Here is a 15,598-nt window from a genome sequence, read left to right on the forward strand (position 1 = left end):
AGTCAAGACTGTAAGAAGGCGAGGTAATTATTGACTGTTCCCCAGTTGGACAAGAGATTGGGAGGGAATTGTTAATGACCCCACAGGAGATCAGCAAGTAAGACTTGCTAGAGAGGGGAGGCGAGGGAGGAGAGGTCGCTGTTGGACAAGGTAAAGGGGGCACAGCGATAATCAGAATAATGGTATGCAGTCATTGCCTTCACTTCATAAGATGGCTCCATAAACCCCACATCTACCATTAACTCTATTGATCAGCAAAATCCTATGGAGATGGCTGGTGTTGACCAGCCCAAAATGCCTTGAGGAGAGCCTTTTCTTCTAGAGCACTCTTGCCTTGGGTCAAAAAGTGTAGGTAAGTTAAGAGAAAGTCCTGGAGCTTCGTGTGCCTGTGAAAGAGATCACCTCTAAGGTGACTGATTAGAGTGCTGAGAATTACTTCAGCAAATTTTAAAACTGTGCTAAATCATCCATTATGCAGTTTTAGGCTACGGTTGACAGACTTAAAAGGTCTAGACTATCCGCCGAGTTCTCTGCCTTCCAGCAGCGGGTAGATTGAAAGAGTGGTTTGGATATTTCATGGAGATGATTCTCAACCCCTCAAGACACAGTGGTAAAAAAAGTAACAAGACTGCCCAAAAGATACCACCCCCTGGAAGTTCGAAAGGGAAGTAAGAATTGCTGATAAAGCTGATGAGGCTGATAAGAGGGAATGGTCCTTCAAGGAGCAAATAAGGAACAAAATAAGTTCTTTGCAACAATAAAGAGATACTTATGTTACAGATCTTATCTGAAACAAGAGGTGTTCTCAATTAAACAAGACTTGAAAGAATGAATAACTTTATTGCGAGATTACTTAAAATCACTGCAAAACTTTAAGCCAATGCGATCATAATATAGCTTTAACCCACCTCGCATACAACCATAGATCATGGGGCTCCAAACTTCATAAAAGAATAGCAACTTACACAACGGGAGTAACCGAGATTTGTTTGTTAAAAATGTGCAAGTAATGACAAGAGAGAACAAAATAAACTTTCATATGTAAATGTAAAATGTAAATGTCCAGTATTTGTAAAGCGCGAACAATTACCCAAAGGTGTCAAGGCGCTGGGGGCGATCGGGAAGATTAAGCGAGCTATTGCCCAGAGTAACATGGTGCTGGGCTAATCTGCCGCAGGCACCGGGGATCAAACCATGAGCCCTCCGGTTCTGGAGTCAGTCGCCCTGGCTGCTTTGCCATACTTCTTTTAATGGATTAAAAACTATAAAATGAACCACAGCTGCAATTTTAATTAAACAAAAAAAGATCAGTCGGCGCTTGTCACCATGTATAAGTATGCAGGACAGAGATCACAGTGTCTCCCTCTTGCCACAACAGAGTTATAACAAGCTAACAATGCACGGCAGTTAGATTGGAAAAAGGAACATTGGCCAGCAGGTTGAAACCATGTTTATCAGGTCCCAATCACATTTTTATTTTAAGACATTAAGCAAAAACCTTGAAGGTATGAGCCAGGACAGGATCACTATGTGATGAGGATGCTTTAATATTAGAGATGGGAGCTGTGGAGCAAAAAGGAGAACAAGACGGCCAGTCTCGTGTGAGCTCCTGAAACCAGCTCCTTTCTGCTGTCCTCAGGGTTTACAGGCATGCGTGCAGCCTGCTGAGGCAGATGCTGTTAGCAGTTGTTCTTTTGCCTCTCCAAGTGCCTGATGGAGAATACTGCTCATAGGAAAGTCCCACAGATCCCCTCCCCCTCCCTCTTATGCGAACACATAAGGTGAGCATGGGCATGTATCGCAGAAGAGAGGTGGTGGTAATTCTGGACAAAATTCTGACACCAAGCAGAAAATTGTGCAGCCAGGGGTCAAACAACTCCTCTTTTTCTCCTGATCTGAATCCTTGCAATTTGAAAGAAAGAGGGTATTCATGTCCACATGAAAGGAGGTACTGGCAAAAGAGATAGAGGGGGCAGTGGATTTCCGTGTGTGCATGACTGCCCTATGTGAGGAAACAATACATGTTCCTGGATTCCTCCAGGTCTTTCCTCGATTACATTCATGGGAACACTGGACAATAACATTTCTGAAAACGGTGTTGTCTCGTACTCAGAAAGCCCCACTCCAGCCCTGCCCTCCGAACGCTGGACGTTGTGAGTGTTACAAAGGTGGGCAGAGTAGACTCTCCCGGGAGGAGATGAGGTAGAGTCAATGGGGTCTGTATTTTGAATTCAACTGCTTTGGAATTTTCCATTGTTTTGTTTTTCAGCTGTCTTTTTATCCCCCATATGTTGGATCCTTTGATTCGCACAGGAGGTTGGTAGTTTCCAGTTGTAAACTCTTCAATAAATCCAAATATTCTCTAGCTTTGTTACTACCATTGTTGCTAGTATGACTTTTCAGAGGCCCCACTTATGCCTATTAAGGGGCAGCCATATATTTGCTATACTCTTTCTGGAGTGCAAATAAGTGGCAAACTTTCTTGTTCCATGTTTCAGGTGGTTTTCAGTAGTTTTATACAGAGCCCAAAAAAGTGGGTGACATGAAGTGGTGAATAAATGTTGTTAACAAGATTAGTAATAACAGAAACTTGGGGATTAAGAAGAGATTGTAGTGCTTTAAAATTGCTTGTGGAAGTAATTGTGGTTCAAGAGCTTCAGGTTCCAAAGTGCTGAGCTATGTACCAGAGGCAGCATAGAATTTCTTTTATGCTGGTTCGGTCTGTTTATTTAAAGAGAAACAGATGTGATCCAGCTGCAGAGGGTAGGACTGCTGTTCAATACCACAGTAAAAACTGTGATGGGCGGAGTACTTAGATTAATCTCAGCTACTTCTAATTACTCAGGCCGCATTCCAGTCGACTATTTTCTGTGCCCACAATGCCACTCTAGATAGAGACTATCCCTATGTAAATCACATTCAGACCTGTCCCAATAGGAGCAATCCAACTCAAACTGCCATGTCAAGTTCCCTTCAGATGGGAAATTAAACAACCTCACAATGTTTTCAGCCGATCTGGGCCTCAAAAGAAAAAGTGCAGCATTAGCCCAAGGGCACAGTGAGTATGGGACCCACACTTGGGCATCACCATTGCATACAGGAGATGCCATAGAAGTCGTACAAACGGTTGTTTATGTAATGGAAGCCCTGGGGATTCAGGTACACAGATAATCAATGCCTCATCCCAGCTCCACAACTGGGAGGTGTCTTTAGCTACAAGAACATGATCTATACCAACCGCAAAGTTTCTTCTGAGGTGAAATGGTGCCAATTCAATCCTGAAATTTACAATATAGATAAAGCTCCCTCAAAACTCTCCTCATACTTGATTTTAAACTTACATTTTGGTTGGTACAAATTCAGGGCTAGGTAAAGAGAGCAGTGTATCTACACAAGATGGCCCTTTAAGCCCCCAGACTGATGCTTTCATCTCAGAGAGTACCACTTTCACAGTTCACTTAGAAGATATAAAAAAAGTAATTAGCATCCTAATGGAGGTTATAAAAGCTTTTTGCATTCTAATGGATTCCTGCTGGTTTCCGGAGGTAAAGTATGGATTGTTCTAAACTGTGTGAGGATTCCTCTGGACCAGATTTAGAAATAAAGTAACTAGGATCACAAGTGTATTTTTCCTTCTTCAGAAATGTAATGCTTTGTCAGATCTCAAGAACATCACAAATGTATCTTCCACTTAAGATAAACTACTGTCAGATGTAGGATTTCTTCAGACCAGGGTCCCTATCTTGCATACCAACCCATTGATAGACTGGCACTGGAGGAAGAAAACAGATGGCAGTTCTAGAGTGGAACTTCAGGAGGAGCATTTGCTAATCTGAATGGGCTGCCTTGTCAAAAGGGCTATGTCCTCTATTGTGATCATGTTAATATAATAAAATGCAGATGGAAATAAATGAACAGGAATCGAGCTGTAGTAACAAGCAACAGGCTGCAATAACAAATTGGTGCTTTAACCAATAGACTTATTAACACAATTGGTACTGGACACAACTCAGCAGGAAACATGTTGCATTAAAAACACAATTTTCAAGCCGATGCGAGTAGCGAACGTAGACTAATGCGCAATAAAAAGGCAAACAATACAATAAAATCACTTATGTCTATTGACTGACTGAACCACAACACACTAGAGGTAAAATAATCAATTGCCCACTCTGTCACACCAGATCTATTCTTTTGGCCTCTCTACCAACTACCACAATCTCTGCATCTTCCTTTCACACATATTTAATACAAACAAAAACAAATATTAGATCAGATTCTCATACTAACACAACCATGCAGTACTAATTTGGCACATCATCAATAGCACATTAAATATTCCTGGAAGTGATAAATAACTTTACTGATGAAGCATTTAACATACCTTACGATCTTTCAGGAAAACACTCTCCAGACGTTGTCCCTTATCATCGAACAAGTTGGCCTAAAGAGAGATACAATTTATTTATTTATTTTTATTTATAAAATTTTATATAGCGTGAACTTGATCCCGAAGGATATCAGAGCGCTTTACAATTTGAGGCAAAGGTAACAAATCAGAACATTAGTCTAACATGGGGAATCTAATGGGCATTGAATCAACTAGTACAAACATAACAGCTCAATATAACCTCAGTGCACGAGTACGATTGGGCTATGCGATGGAGCATAGAGAGATAAGGGGAGTACATACAATCAGGAATAATAACTAGTACCCAAAACAATCTAAACAAGAGTCAAATGGGGAGTCTAAAAGGCATATACACCTGGGTGAACAAATAATGTGCTAGACGATGGAGCATAATGACTTAAGGGGAGCAAAATTCAATAATAATGTACAGGAATAATAACCAAACCAAAAACAAGCATTAGAAATGCAATAGGTCTCGCAGCATTAGAGTTAGTGCTTTTAGAATTGTTAATGGTTTTTTTTGTAAATCTTTAGCATGAGGTTGAGGGTGAGTGAGGGTGAGGGGTTGAGGGTGAGTGAGGGTGAGGGGTTGAGGGTGAGTGAGGGTGAGGGTGAGGCTGAGGGGTTGAGGGTGAGTGAGGGTGAGGGGTTGAGGGTGAGTGAGGGGTTGAGGGTGAGTGAGGGTGAGTGAGGGTGAGTGAGGGTGAGTGAGGGTGAGTGAGGGTGAGTGAGGGTGAGTGAGGGTGAGTGAGGGTGAGTGAGGGTGAGTGAGGGTGAGTGAGGGTGAGTGAGGGTGAGTGAGGGTGAGTGAGTGAGGGTGAGTGAGGGTGAGTGAGGGTGAGTGAGGGTGAGTGAGGGTGAGTGAGGGTGAGTGAGGGTGAGTGAGGGTGAGTGAGGGTGAGTGAGGGTGAGTGAGGGTGAGGGTGAGGCTGAGGGGTTGAGGGTGAGTGAGGGTGAGGGGTTGAGGGTGAGTGAGGGTGAGGGGTTGAGGGTGGTTGAGGGTGAGTGAGGGTGAGTGAGGGGTTGAGGGTGAGTGAGGGTGAGTGAGGGTGAGTGAGGGTGAGTGAGGGTGAGTGAGGGTGAGTGAGGGTGAGTGAGGGTGAGTGAGGGTGAGTGAGGGTGAGTGAGGGTGAGTGAGGGTGAGTGAGGGTGAGGGGTTGAGGGTGAGGGGTTGAGGGTGAGGGGTTGAGGGTGAGTGAGGGTGAGGGGTTGAGGGTGAGTGAGGGTGAGGGGTTGAGGGTGAGTGAGGGTGAGGGGTTGAGGGTGAGTGAGGGTGAGGGGTTGAGGGTGAGTGAGGGTGAGGGGTTGAGGGTGAGTGAGGGTGAGGGGTTGAGGGTGAGTGAGGGTGAGGGGTTGAGGGTGAGTGAGGGTGAGGTGTTGAGGGTGAGTGAGTGAGGGTGAGTGAGTGAGGGTGAGGGGTTGAGGGTGAGTGAGGGTGAGGGGTTGAGGGTGAGTGAGGGTGAGTGAGGGTGAGGGGGTGAGGGTGAGTGAGGGTGAGGGGTTGAGGGTGAGGGTGGGTGAGGGTGAGTGAGGGGTTGAGGGTGAGTGAGGGTGAGTGAGGGTGAGGGGTTGAGGGTGAGGGGGTGAGGGTGAGGGGGTGAGGGGTTGAGGGTGAGTGAGGGTGAGGGTGAGGGGTTGAGGGTGAGGGTGAGTGAGGGTGAGAGAGTGAGGGTGAGTGAAAGTGAGGGTGAGTGAGGGGTTGAGGGTTAGGGGTTGAGGGTGAGTGAGGGTGAGGGGTTGAGGGTGAGGGTGGGTGAGGGTGAGTGAGGGTGAGGGAGGGTGAGGGGTTGAGGGTGAGTGAGGGTGAGTGAGGGTGAGGGTGAGAGTGAGTGGGTGAGAGTGAGTGGGTGAGAGTGAGTGGGTGAGAGTGAGTGGGTGAGAGTGAGTGGGTGAGAGTGAGTGGGTGAGAGTGAGTGGGTGAGAGTGGGTGGGTGAGAGTGGGTGGGTGAGAGTGGGTGGGTGAGAGTGGGTGTGTGAGAGTGGGTGGGTGGAGTGGGTGGGTGGGTGAGAGTGAGTGGGTGGGTGGGTGTGAGTTTCTGACTAATAAATGAGTCTGGTACAGAATCCAGAGAGTTCTGTACCAAGGAAGCTGGTGGAACATGGTAATGTTGAGAGTTCAAGGCCGCAACAGGTGTTGGCCGCGGGAATGCTGAGGGTTCTATTCTACAGCAGGGGGATGGACATGGTCAACGATGGGACACAGGGACAAGCTTGGCCAGGTGACCGAGCACCATAGCATAGGGGTAACCATTTTGATCGGTGGAATTCTGTACGGAAAGGGGCTGTCGTAGCAGTTGAGTTCTGTAGCACCGCAGGGCGCAGAGCAGTGTTGTGCGCCAGAGGAGTGCACTGGCAACGCCCACCAAGCAAGTTTCGCACACTGGAAGGATAGACATGCTATGCTACTAGCACTGGTGTGAATCGAATGGCTTCATTGCACTGTGGGCAGTCTGGGATGTGTGCTTCCCTCCAATTTTGTGTTTAATGCAGACTATGCTCTGAGCATCATTTGATGCATTTAGGATTTGTGTTCTGCTCGATCCTCAAGACGGTCATGCGTACCATGTAATGAGAAGTTGTACATTGGGAGCAACTAAAGGAGGGCCACTAGTTCAATCAAGGGAACCGGCATCATAGAAGGGCCCTGCAGATCGCAGATGACGGAAGGTAAGAGGGTCCTGGAACAGTGATGGTTACGGCAGCCTAGCGAAGGTATGAAAACAATGCTCATGTAGTCCTAAAGTGACGAGTGTACACGGTCCTGCACCACATGAGGAGTTTAGGCATAACGCTCAAAAGGCAGAGGGGATTCAGCAGAAGGGTTTGCACCAACCTTATTTTAAAGAAAAGAGATTTGCCGAAAACGTGCAGGCGAGGTGCGACACGGCCCGGAAGACGCAAGGAAGAGAGGGGAGGGGGAGGAGAAATGCGACACGGCGGGAGGGGGCGGGCAGGGGAGGGGGCGGAGAGGGGAGAGGTGCGACACGGCAGGAAGACGAAAGAGGGGCTGTCGTAGCAGTTGAGTTCTGTAGCACCGCAGGGCGCAGAGCAGTGTTGTGCCTGGAACAGTGATGGTTACGGCAGCCTAGCGAAGGTATGAAAACAATGCTCATGTAGTCCTAAAGTGACGAGTCTACACGGTCCTGCACCAGAAGGGTTTGCACCAACCTTATTTTAAAGAAAAGAGATTTGCCGAAAACGTGCAGGCGAGGTGCGACACGGCCCGGAAGACGCAAGGAAGAGAGGGGAGGGGGAGGAGAAATGCGACACGGCGGGAGGGGCGGGCAGGGGGCGGAGCGGGGAGAGAATGAATGTTGAAGGCGAGCAAGACTGAGAGGCGGATCTGTAAGTTAAAACAAGCTTCTCAGCAGTGGCCGCAGGCTGCCAGTGGGAGGGAACGAGCGAACATATGGCGAGCGGCGGGAAGGGGAAGGGGCGGAACATGGGAGGGGGCGGAACGGGGGAGGGGGCGGAGAGGGGACATGCACGCGCCCGTGACTTTTAAGGTCAATGCGCATGCGCATAAGCTTAATGCGCATGCGCATTGACCTTAAAAGTCACGGGCACTGCAAGGAATCGCCACGATTCCTTGCAGTGCAGATAAAGTGTGGATAACTCGCTATAGTCTCGCCTTGCTCGATGCGCATGCGCATCGACAGGCGAGACCTAAAAATGATCATATACAAGAATAATAACTGATACTATAATATGTCCAATGTGCTTAGAACTAGATTCTGGACACTCAAAATTCATGCCCTTTATCTCTCTGCACTCCTAACGTATGTTTTGTTTCCTTCTATCTTTTCTTTATATGTGTAGCTTTCAGGCTCGTCTTTATTTGGGTTTCTTGCCTTCTCTTTTATACCCTTTCTAGTTCGATTCTCCGATGTTGCTTCTGTTAATTTGTTCTTTGCCTCATTCACACTTTGAAGAAGTGAAAGATGAAGTCGAACATGATTTTATTTATAAAGGCTTACAAATTATAAAGGACACAGCTCCACACATAAAACAGGCCTCAACATTATCCTTGGAACGTGTATGGCACCCACCTGCCATTATCCCTCCAACCAAAATCTTACTGCATTCCTGTTCTTACCCAATAGTGCATGCCTATCCCCGGCACTCCCACCAGTGAGTGAAGCACTCCTTTATCTCGTGGCTGCTTTGAAGGCACCCATGTCATACAGAGCACTATATCTGTTACTTTTGTCAGCATTCATCACTACGCTCTGACACATTGGGATCAGTGGCTCTGTACTGCTAGGATGTCACACTAAACATCTATGGCATGGGCATCTCACTTGCTTTCCAGTCTTCTGCAATGGAGAGACGGAAGTTATGGCAGAGCTGTGTCAGTTAGTCTCCAGAGAACCACCCCACCACAAACTTTTATTAACTGCTTTGCAATATTTCGCAAAAGATTCGGCAGAGCACTACTGAATGTGCATACCGCAAACCATTTGCCACCCAATGTTGATGACAGCGGTATATCCGTTGTCGCAAGATGGGATAGATTGACCATGTAAATGTGTAAGTAGAAAATTACAATGAGAGCCACCGTGCATCAGCATAGGGAAGCGTAAATCTGGTCTGATGAATGTACCTGTCGTAGGGCCTTGCTTAATACTTGTAATGGGAGCTTTGCTGGGCAGGAGGACCTCGAAGCCAGTCTGTTGGCCAACTCCTACTATTACCTACGCGTTTCCAGTGTTGGCCCGTGCTGTACACTGCTAGTGCACTGCCGGACTGTGTACAGACTCAGCAGCACCAGCTATGCAGGAGCAGGTCAGAGTACTCACTTCCATCATAGCAGAAAGACAGGACCTGTCAAGCCAGCCTCCCATTAGATCAGCTAAAAGAGGAGAGAGATAAATCAGCTTGGTGCTTAAAGGTGGCATAGCTGGGGTCCTGGCTACCAGGGCAGGACATGTCACACATGTAGAGGTATGCCCTGCCAGCAGAGCCCACAGGTGAGACAGGCATCATCTTTATATTATTAATGTATTATATTTACAGAAGGTGACAGTAAAACTCTTGCCTGACAGAGGGTAGTCAGCTCCCTGGTCTCAGTGCCATGGCAGGAGTCGCATGATTGCCTATTGGTTGGACTTGGCCAATCCAGAGGGAACAAGGAGGAATATCCCACTTTATGGTACCTTCCCAGCCCAATCCAAGATGGGGAGGATTATGTCTGCACCCTATCATGGTAGACTCCAGGGCGGACTGCCTCACTAATTTATTCCTGGATTCAAGGTTGGCCTGAATCATGTTAGAGCTCAGATATGACTTGTTCACATGTAGAAAAAGATGACGGGCTAACTCTTTGCTCCACAGAGCCAAAACGTGTGGATGGCATCATCATGACAGCCTACGGGTGGACTATTTCTGACAAAAGCATGACATCCTTAGGTTACAGGGCTACTTCCTGCTCAAGGATTAGCTGAATAAACCTTTCACTTACACTGAAGAGGAAAGATCAAATCAGGAGCCTGCTGATCGGGGCCTGGGATCTTCACAGGAGACCTTTGTGAGGGATGGTCTTGCTGCTGGGCTGCGTCAGATCAGGGCAAACCAACTGCTTTGCCTCTGCAATTCAGTCTGCATATGTATAGCCTGAAGGTTTATGCGCCATTTCACTGTGGGAAGATCAGTGCATGGGGGACGAAAGTCCCACCTGGCCACACAGGCACAGAAAACATAGTTGTCTACTCTTCCTTATTCCCCCGGCATCATGAAGAGAAATCTTGCTGAAAGGTCCTGGGCATCTTTTGTCTGCATAATTGTAGGCAGAGGGTAGCTTGGACTCCTGAACCTATGTGCAGCTCCATACATCTCAGCCCCAGACGGCCAGCCTAGTGTACCGTAACAACAAGGTACTAACCTTTGATGACGCCTTATCTGGTAGAGACTATATCGAACCGCAGAGTGCTTGCCTTTTTTAATTTTCCCCAGGCTTCAGACTGGATCCGGAAGATTTCTCATGAGCAGTACCCCTGTGTGCCGGTAGGTGGTGTCGGTCGGCTCTTTGTCATTGCCGGCATTCGCGGTGGAAGTGACGTCATGGTACTTATATAGTGGCCACCCAGGCACGCTGATGTTCGTTACTTTTCACGATTTTCCGCGGCAGAAGTCCAGAGCCATGAATAACACTTGTATGTCAAAACTAGGGCCCTGAAAGGGATCATCCCTGTCCCTAGAAATCCGTTTGCAGAGAGTGTAGGATGGGTGAGTCGGTAAGGAATCTGCAGCTGGATATAGTCTCTACCAGATAAGACATTACCCAAGGTTAGCAAATTGACCATCTGATAGAGACTTCTATCTGCAGATTCCTTACCTTTTGAATAGATACCCAAGCAATACAATCCCCGGAGGAAGGTTTGCAAACAAATTTCAAATGAGAAAATCCTGCAGATTAAACGGTAAAATGCCTATCTCTGTGGACATGACTGTCCAGGCAGTAGTGTTTGGTAAACGCGTGCAGAGATGCAGACAACCGGTACTCTGCCTGCTAACGCAGTGGTCACAGCTTTAGCTCTGGTGGAATGAGCCTGCAAGCCTTCAAGATGCTGCTTCTTGGCCAATGTGCAGCAGATTTTGATGCTGCGCACGGCCTATCTGGAAATGGTCTGTTCTGCACCACCAGACCTTACTTTGCACCATCATCCCCAAAGGAAAGTTGGATGTCCACCCAGAACGCTCGCATGCGGTCAAGGTAGAACAACAATGCTCTTTTTGGGTCCAGAATGTGAAGACGCTCCTCTTCTTTAGAGGTATGTGGTGGAGCGTAGAAGGTAGGCAGTGAACGATTTGTCTACATGAAATGAGATGACCACTTTTGGTAGAAAGTAGGCCCTTGTGCAAAGCACCACTTTGTCAGAGTAGACAGAGAGGTAAGGTGGCTTATATGATAAGTCCTGCATCTCACTTACTCTGCTGGCAGATGTAATTGCCACAAGGAAGGCTGTTTTCAAGGTGAGAAGCCTGAGGGGGCTATTGTGTAGAGACTTGAAAGGAGTGCACATCAAAATAGTAAAAAACAAAGTAAGGTCCCAATAAGGTATAATGAATGGCGAAGGAGGGAACAGAGGAATAAGATCCTTGAGAAACCTATGCCCAATAGGGGATTTGAATAAAGAGGGTTGATCAGGCAACCGTAAGAAGGCAGAAAGAGCCGACGGATAGCCCTTAATAGTGCCCAGAGCAAAGCCCTGCTGGACAAAGGAAAAAACAAAAAGCAGAACTTCAGAAAGGGAGGCAGAATTGGAATCAACAGATTTTTATGCACACCATGCCACAAATGTTTTCCAACGGCAGGCATATACTGTGTTGGTGGAGGGACACCTAGCTGCCAAGATGACATTACAGAGTTCAAGAGGAAGGTCAAAAGCTGTCAAATGTCACCACTCAATCTTCACGCAAGAAGGTGGACAGTGGACAGGATTGAGTGGAAAACCCTGCCCTGTTGCTAAAATAGAAGATTTTCCTTAAGGGGCAGCCTGACCGGAGGATCGATGGCCATGCTCAGTAGCTCGTGATAACATACAATCCATGCCCTGTGCGCAGTCACAAGGATGATTTGGGCCCAGTTGTTCTTGATCTTTTTGAGAATTCTGGGAAGAAGTGGTATGAGCAGAAAGGTGTATAGAAAGGCCTGAGCTCCACTGAGGACAAAAAGCTTCTCTGAGCGAGTTGCGCCTTGGAAACTCCAGCAGGCAAAACTGCTGACATTGTGCTTTCTCAGCAGAGGCGAACAGATCTAACCAAGGCTCTCCCCACTGCTGAAAGAGCCCTTGCGCCACCTCGGGTGGAGGCCCCATTGGTGATCTGTTAGGCATAGTTGGCTGAGTTTGTCCACCCAGGCATGCCAGGTGTTGAACCACCAGGGATACGCTCAGCTGTTACAGTCATGTCCAGAAATGCAGGGCCTCTTGACATACGGTCCACGACCCCACCACACCCTGTTTGTTGCAGTATTATATGGTGGTGGTGTTGTCTGAACACTTGAACCATCCTTCCCTGAATAGAGGGCAGAAAAGCTTTCAATGCCAGTCGGATCACATAGGCTGATGAGGAGTCCGGATTCCGGCGGAGAGCAGAGTCCTCGGATCTCCACCTCTCCCAGATGGCCACCCCATTCAAGGAGTAACGCATCTGTCACTACTATGAGATTTCTCTGGTTCAGGAAGGGAGAGGTGTCTGCCTCTTACCCAATCGCAGTTTGTTAGCCACCATTGCAGGTCATTAGCAGTTCTCTCTGGTCGAGAGATACTCCTGATGCTGCACCCACTGGAACCTCAGGTCAAACTGCAAAGCCCGCATATGCCATCTGGCATGAAATACCAGCAGGATACAGGAGTCTATGAGGCCCAACAGCAATCTCACCGAAAACCACGATAGAGGCTAAAATATCAGTATCATAGCCTGAATATCCTGAAATCGCCACTTGGGAGGTTAAGCCCGAAAATGTACTGTGCCCTGAAGAGCTCTGAAAAAGGGAACCTCTGAGAGGGGAGTCAGGTATGACTTTGGCACATTGATAGTTAACCCCAACAAGTGCAGAAGGTTCGCCATAGTCTGGATGTGGGAAACAACAGCTTGGGGTGAACCCACCTCCAGCAGCCAGTCATCGAGTTTGGGGAAGACTGGAACCCCTGATCTCTGCAGATGAGTTGCAACCACCAACATCACTTTGATGAGCACCCGAGGGTTGCTGGTAAGGCCAAAGGGGAGCACAGTTAACTGAAAATGCTCATGTCCTACCATAAACACCATATAGTACCAGTGGTCAGGCAGAATGGGAATGTGGAAATAGACGTCCTGCAAGGCCAATGTAACCATCCAGTTTACTAGTCCAGGGCAGACAAGACCTGAGCCAACTAGATCATTTTTAATTTTTCCTTAATGAGGAAGAGATAAAGTGCCCTCAGATCTAGAATAGGATAAGGGCCTTTGTCCATTTTGGGGACCGGGAAGTAGCTGGAATAACAACCACAGCCTACTTCTGGCAACGGAACCCTTTCTATAGCTCTCTTGGCCAAGTGAGACATAACTGTCTCGCATAGAACAGACAAATGATCCTCTGTCAGCCGATCGTGAGATGGTGGCGAGGGGTAGTCTCGAAAGGGGAGAAAGTAGCCCCCTCGGACAATCTGCAAAACCCACCTGTCTGATGTTATGGAATGCCAGCGGGGCAGGTGATGGCGAATCCTGACGCCAACTGGGTGCCCATGGTGGTAAAGGGGCAGACTAGGACGATTTGGAGGCGGCTGTCGCAGTGGTAGACTGACCAGACCGCTGGCCACATGAACCACGAGGTCTTTAAGTACTGCGCCCTCAGGCTACCAGAGGCTGGGGAGTTGGGCGGTGGCCAGGCAGGTATTGGCATGGCTGAAAGCCTCTTCCGTAGCCACGAAAAGCAGACTGAGGTGGACATGGGGCAGCAGAGAGGCCTAAGGACCTGGCTGTAGCATGAGAATCCCTAAAGCGCTCTAACGCAGAATCTGCCTTGTCTCCGAAGAGACGGGTGCCATGAAGGGCATGTTCATAAGGGAAGCTTGGACATTCCCAGAAAAGCCAGTTGTCCTTAGCCAGGCTTGGCTCCTAAGGGCCACCATAGTGGAAACCTCTCTGCCTAGTGAGTCGGTCATCTCAAGTCTGCATCGCATATGACCATGTCTCTTCTTTCGGTGACAGCTGGGAGAGTATAGATCAGGACTCCTCCAGGATCTGTAGCAGCACTTGCACAACCGTATCCCACAAAGGGTCGGAATAACGGAAAAAAAGGCATGCCGTGTTCACAGATCGCAATGCCACGTTGGCAAAAGAAAACATCTTTTCCCCCCCCCAAACGAGTCCAGCCTCTTGGATTCCCTATCCAGAGGAGCGGTAGAGAAAGCGCCTTGGGAGGTGGAGGCTTGGAACACCATGCTCCCAGGGGTAAGGTGTTACATGAGAAAGTTTGGGGCCCCAGGTGCGGGGCAATGACAGGCAATCGTCCTATTCACAGGAGCTCCTGAAGTTGATTTGGACCAGGTACCCAATAGGATGTCAGTGACCGTGTCATTGAACGGGAGCAAGGGTTCTAACGTGGAGACTACCAGTTATATCACCTGAGTTAAGAGATTAGTCTCGACTGCCACTATGGGCAGCTGAAGGTCAAGGACCTCAGCTGCACTACAGACCACCATTGCATAAGAAGCTCCCTCCTCCATAGCCACGGGAGGGGGAGAAAGCAGACTAACATCTGAAGAAGTATCCAGGCCGCTGACCTCCCCCTGGTCCTCACATCAGTCCACACTGTTCTTCCTCATACAGCTGGTATTCCAAACGGTCCAGTTACCCCTCTGAGTCTTCCCCCAAGGCCTAGACAATAAAATTATAGCTTAGACTCTGATCTAGGAGGCAAGGCTCCTGCCGGTGTGGGGGTAATGCCCCTCCGGCTCAGTGTCGCAGTCGGTGATGGCAATTGGCGGGGGGGGTAGGGGGGAATTGCCGGGAGCATAGGATTCTGTCCTGGGAAGGTCCAGATGGCACAGCCGACGCTGGTCTGGATCCAGGAATGGATCCAGGAATGGGGCCTCACCGGAGCCACTGGCAAACAACCAGATGGGGTCCTTTCCGACCCTGCGGGGCTCGAAGGCACGTCAAAGGTATCGGGTCACCCAAATATGAAGAGCATGCACTTATAAAACTCTTGCAATTGGGCGGGGCGCTCAGTCATTCAGAAATTCTGGAAGGCGTAGAGTCGGCCCAAGTGCAGTTTCCAGGGAATCAGGCCTAGAACGCCAAGGCTCCCTTGTCTCTTCAGCTACCAGACGAGGAGAAGTTGAAGAACACTTTGACTTCTTGTTTTTCTTTTTGTGTCTCCTACTTGAGTGTCCTGAGGACTTCGAATGGGAAAAGGAGGACTTCGGGCTCCACAAACGATCCCGGGACCTTCCCCTCAGACGGGAATTCGACTTCCGCGGAGTCGCATGCTGAACTGCTGGCAGTTTCAGGGACCACTCCCTGAAAGCCTTCAGAGCCATGGCCCAGCAATCGGAACACTTTTTGGTGTTGTGGTCACGCTCGTGCTCCAGACAACACAGACAAATGAGGTGTGAGTCCGTCACAGACATCGCTCTGTGACATCAGCCGCAGGGCTTAAAACCTGACTTGCACATATACATTCCTTAAAACACCAGAAGG

At 48.4% G+C, this 15,598-nt stretch overlaps 1 protein-coding gene across 1 annotated transcript in view; it reads right to left on the reverse strand.

Moving 5' to 3' along the window:
- LOC147667214 (5'-3' DNA helicase ZGRF1-like) overlaps positions 1 to 15,598 on the reverse strand; it is a gene marked incomplete at its 3' end in the record, with an annotated part of 340,063 nt that overhangs the window by 286,355 nt on the left and 38,110 nt on the right. The window contains exon 4 of the mRNA XM_086948844.1: positions 4,385 to 4,444. Within this exon, the coding sequence (XP_086804970.1) occupies positions 4,385 to 4,444 (60 nt within the window). The remainder of the gene's footprint in view (positions 1 to 4,384; positions 4,445 to 15,598) is intronic.

The sequence above is a fragment of the Lissotriton vulgaris genome, unplaced genomic scaffold (assembly GCF_964263255.1).
Source record: "Lissotriton vulgaris unplaced genomic scaffold, aLisVul1.2 SCAFFOLD_1138, whole genome shotgun sequence".
Taxonomy (NCBI): domain Eukaryota; kingdom Metazoa; phylum Chordata; class Amphibia; order Caudata; family Salamandridae; genus Lissotriton; species Lissotriton vulgaris.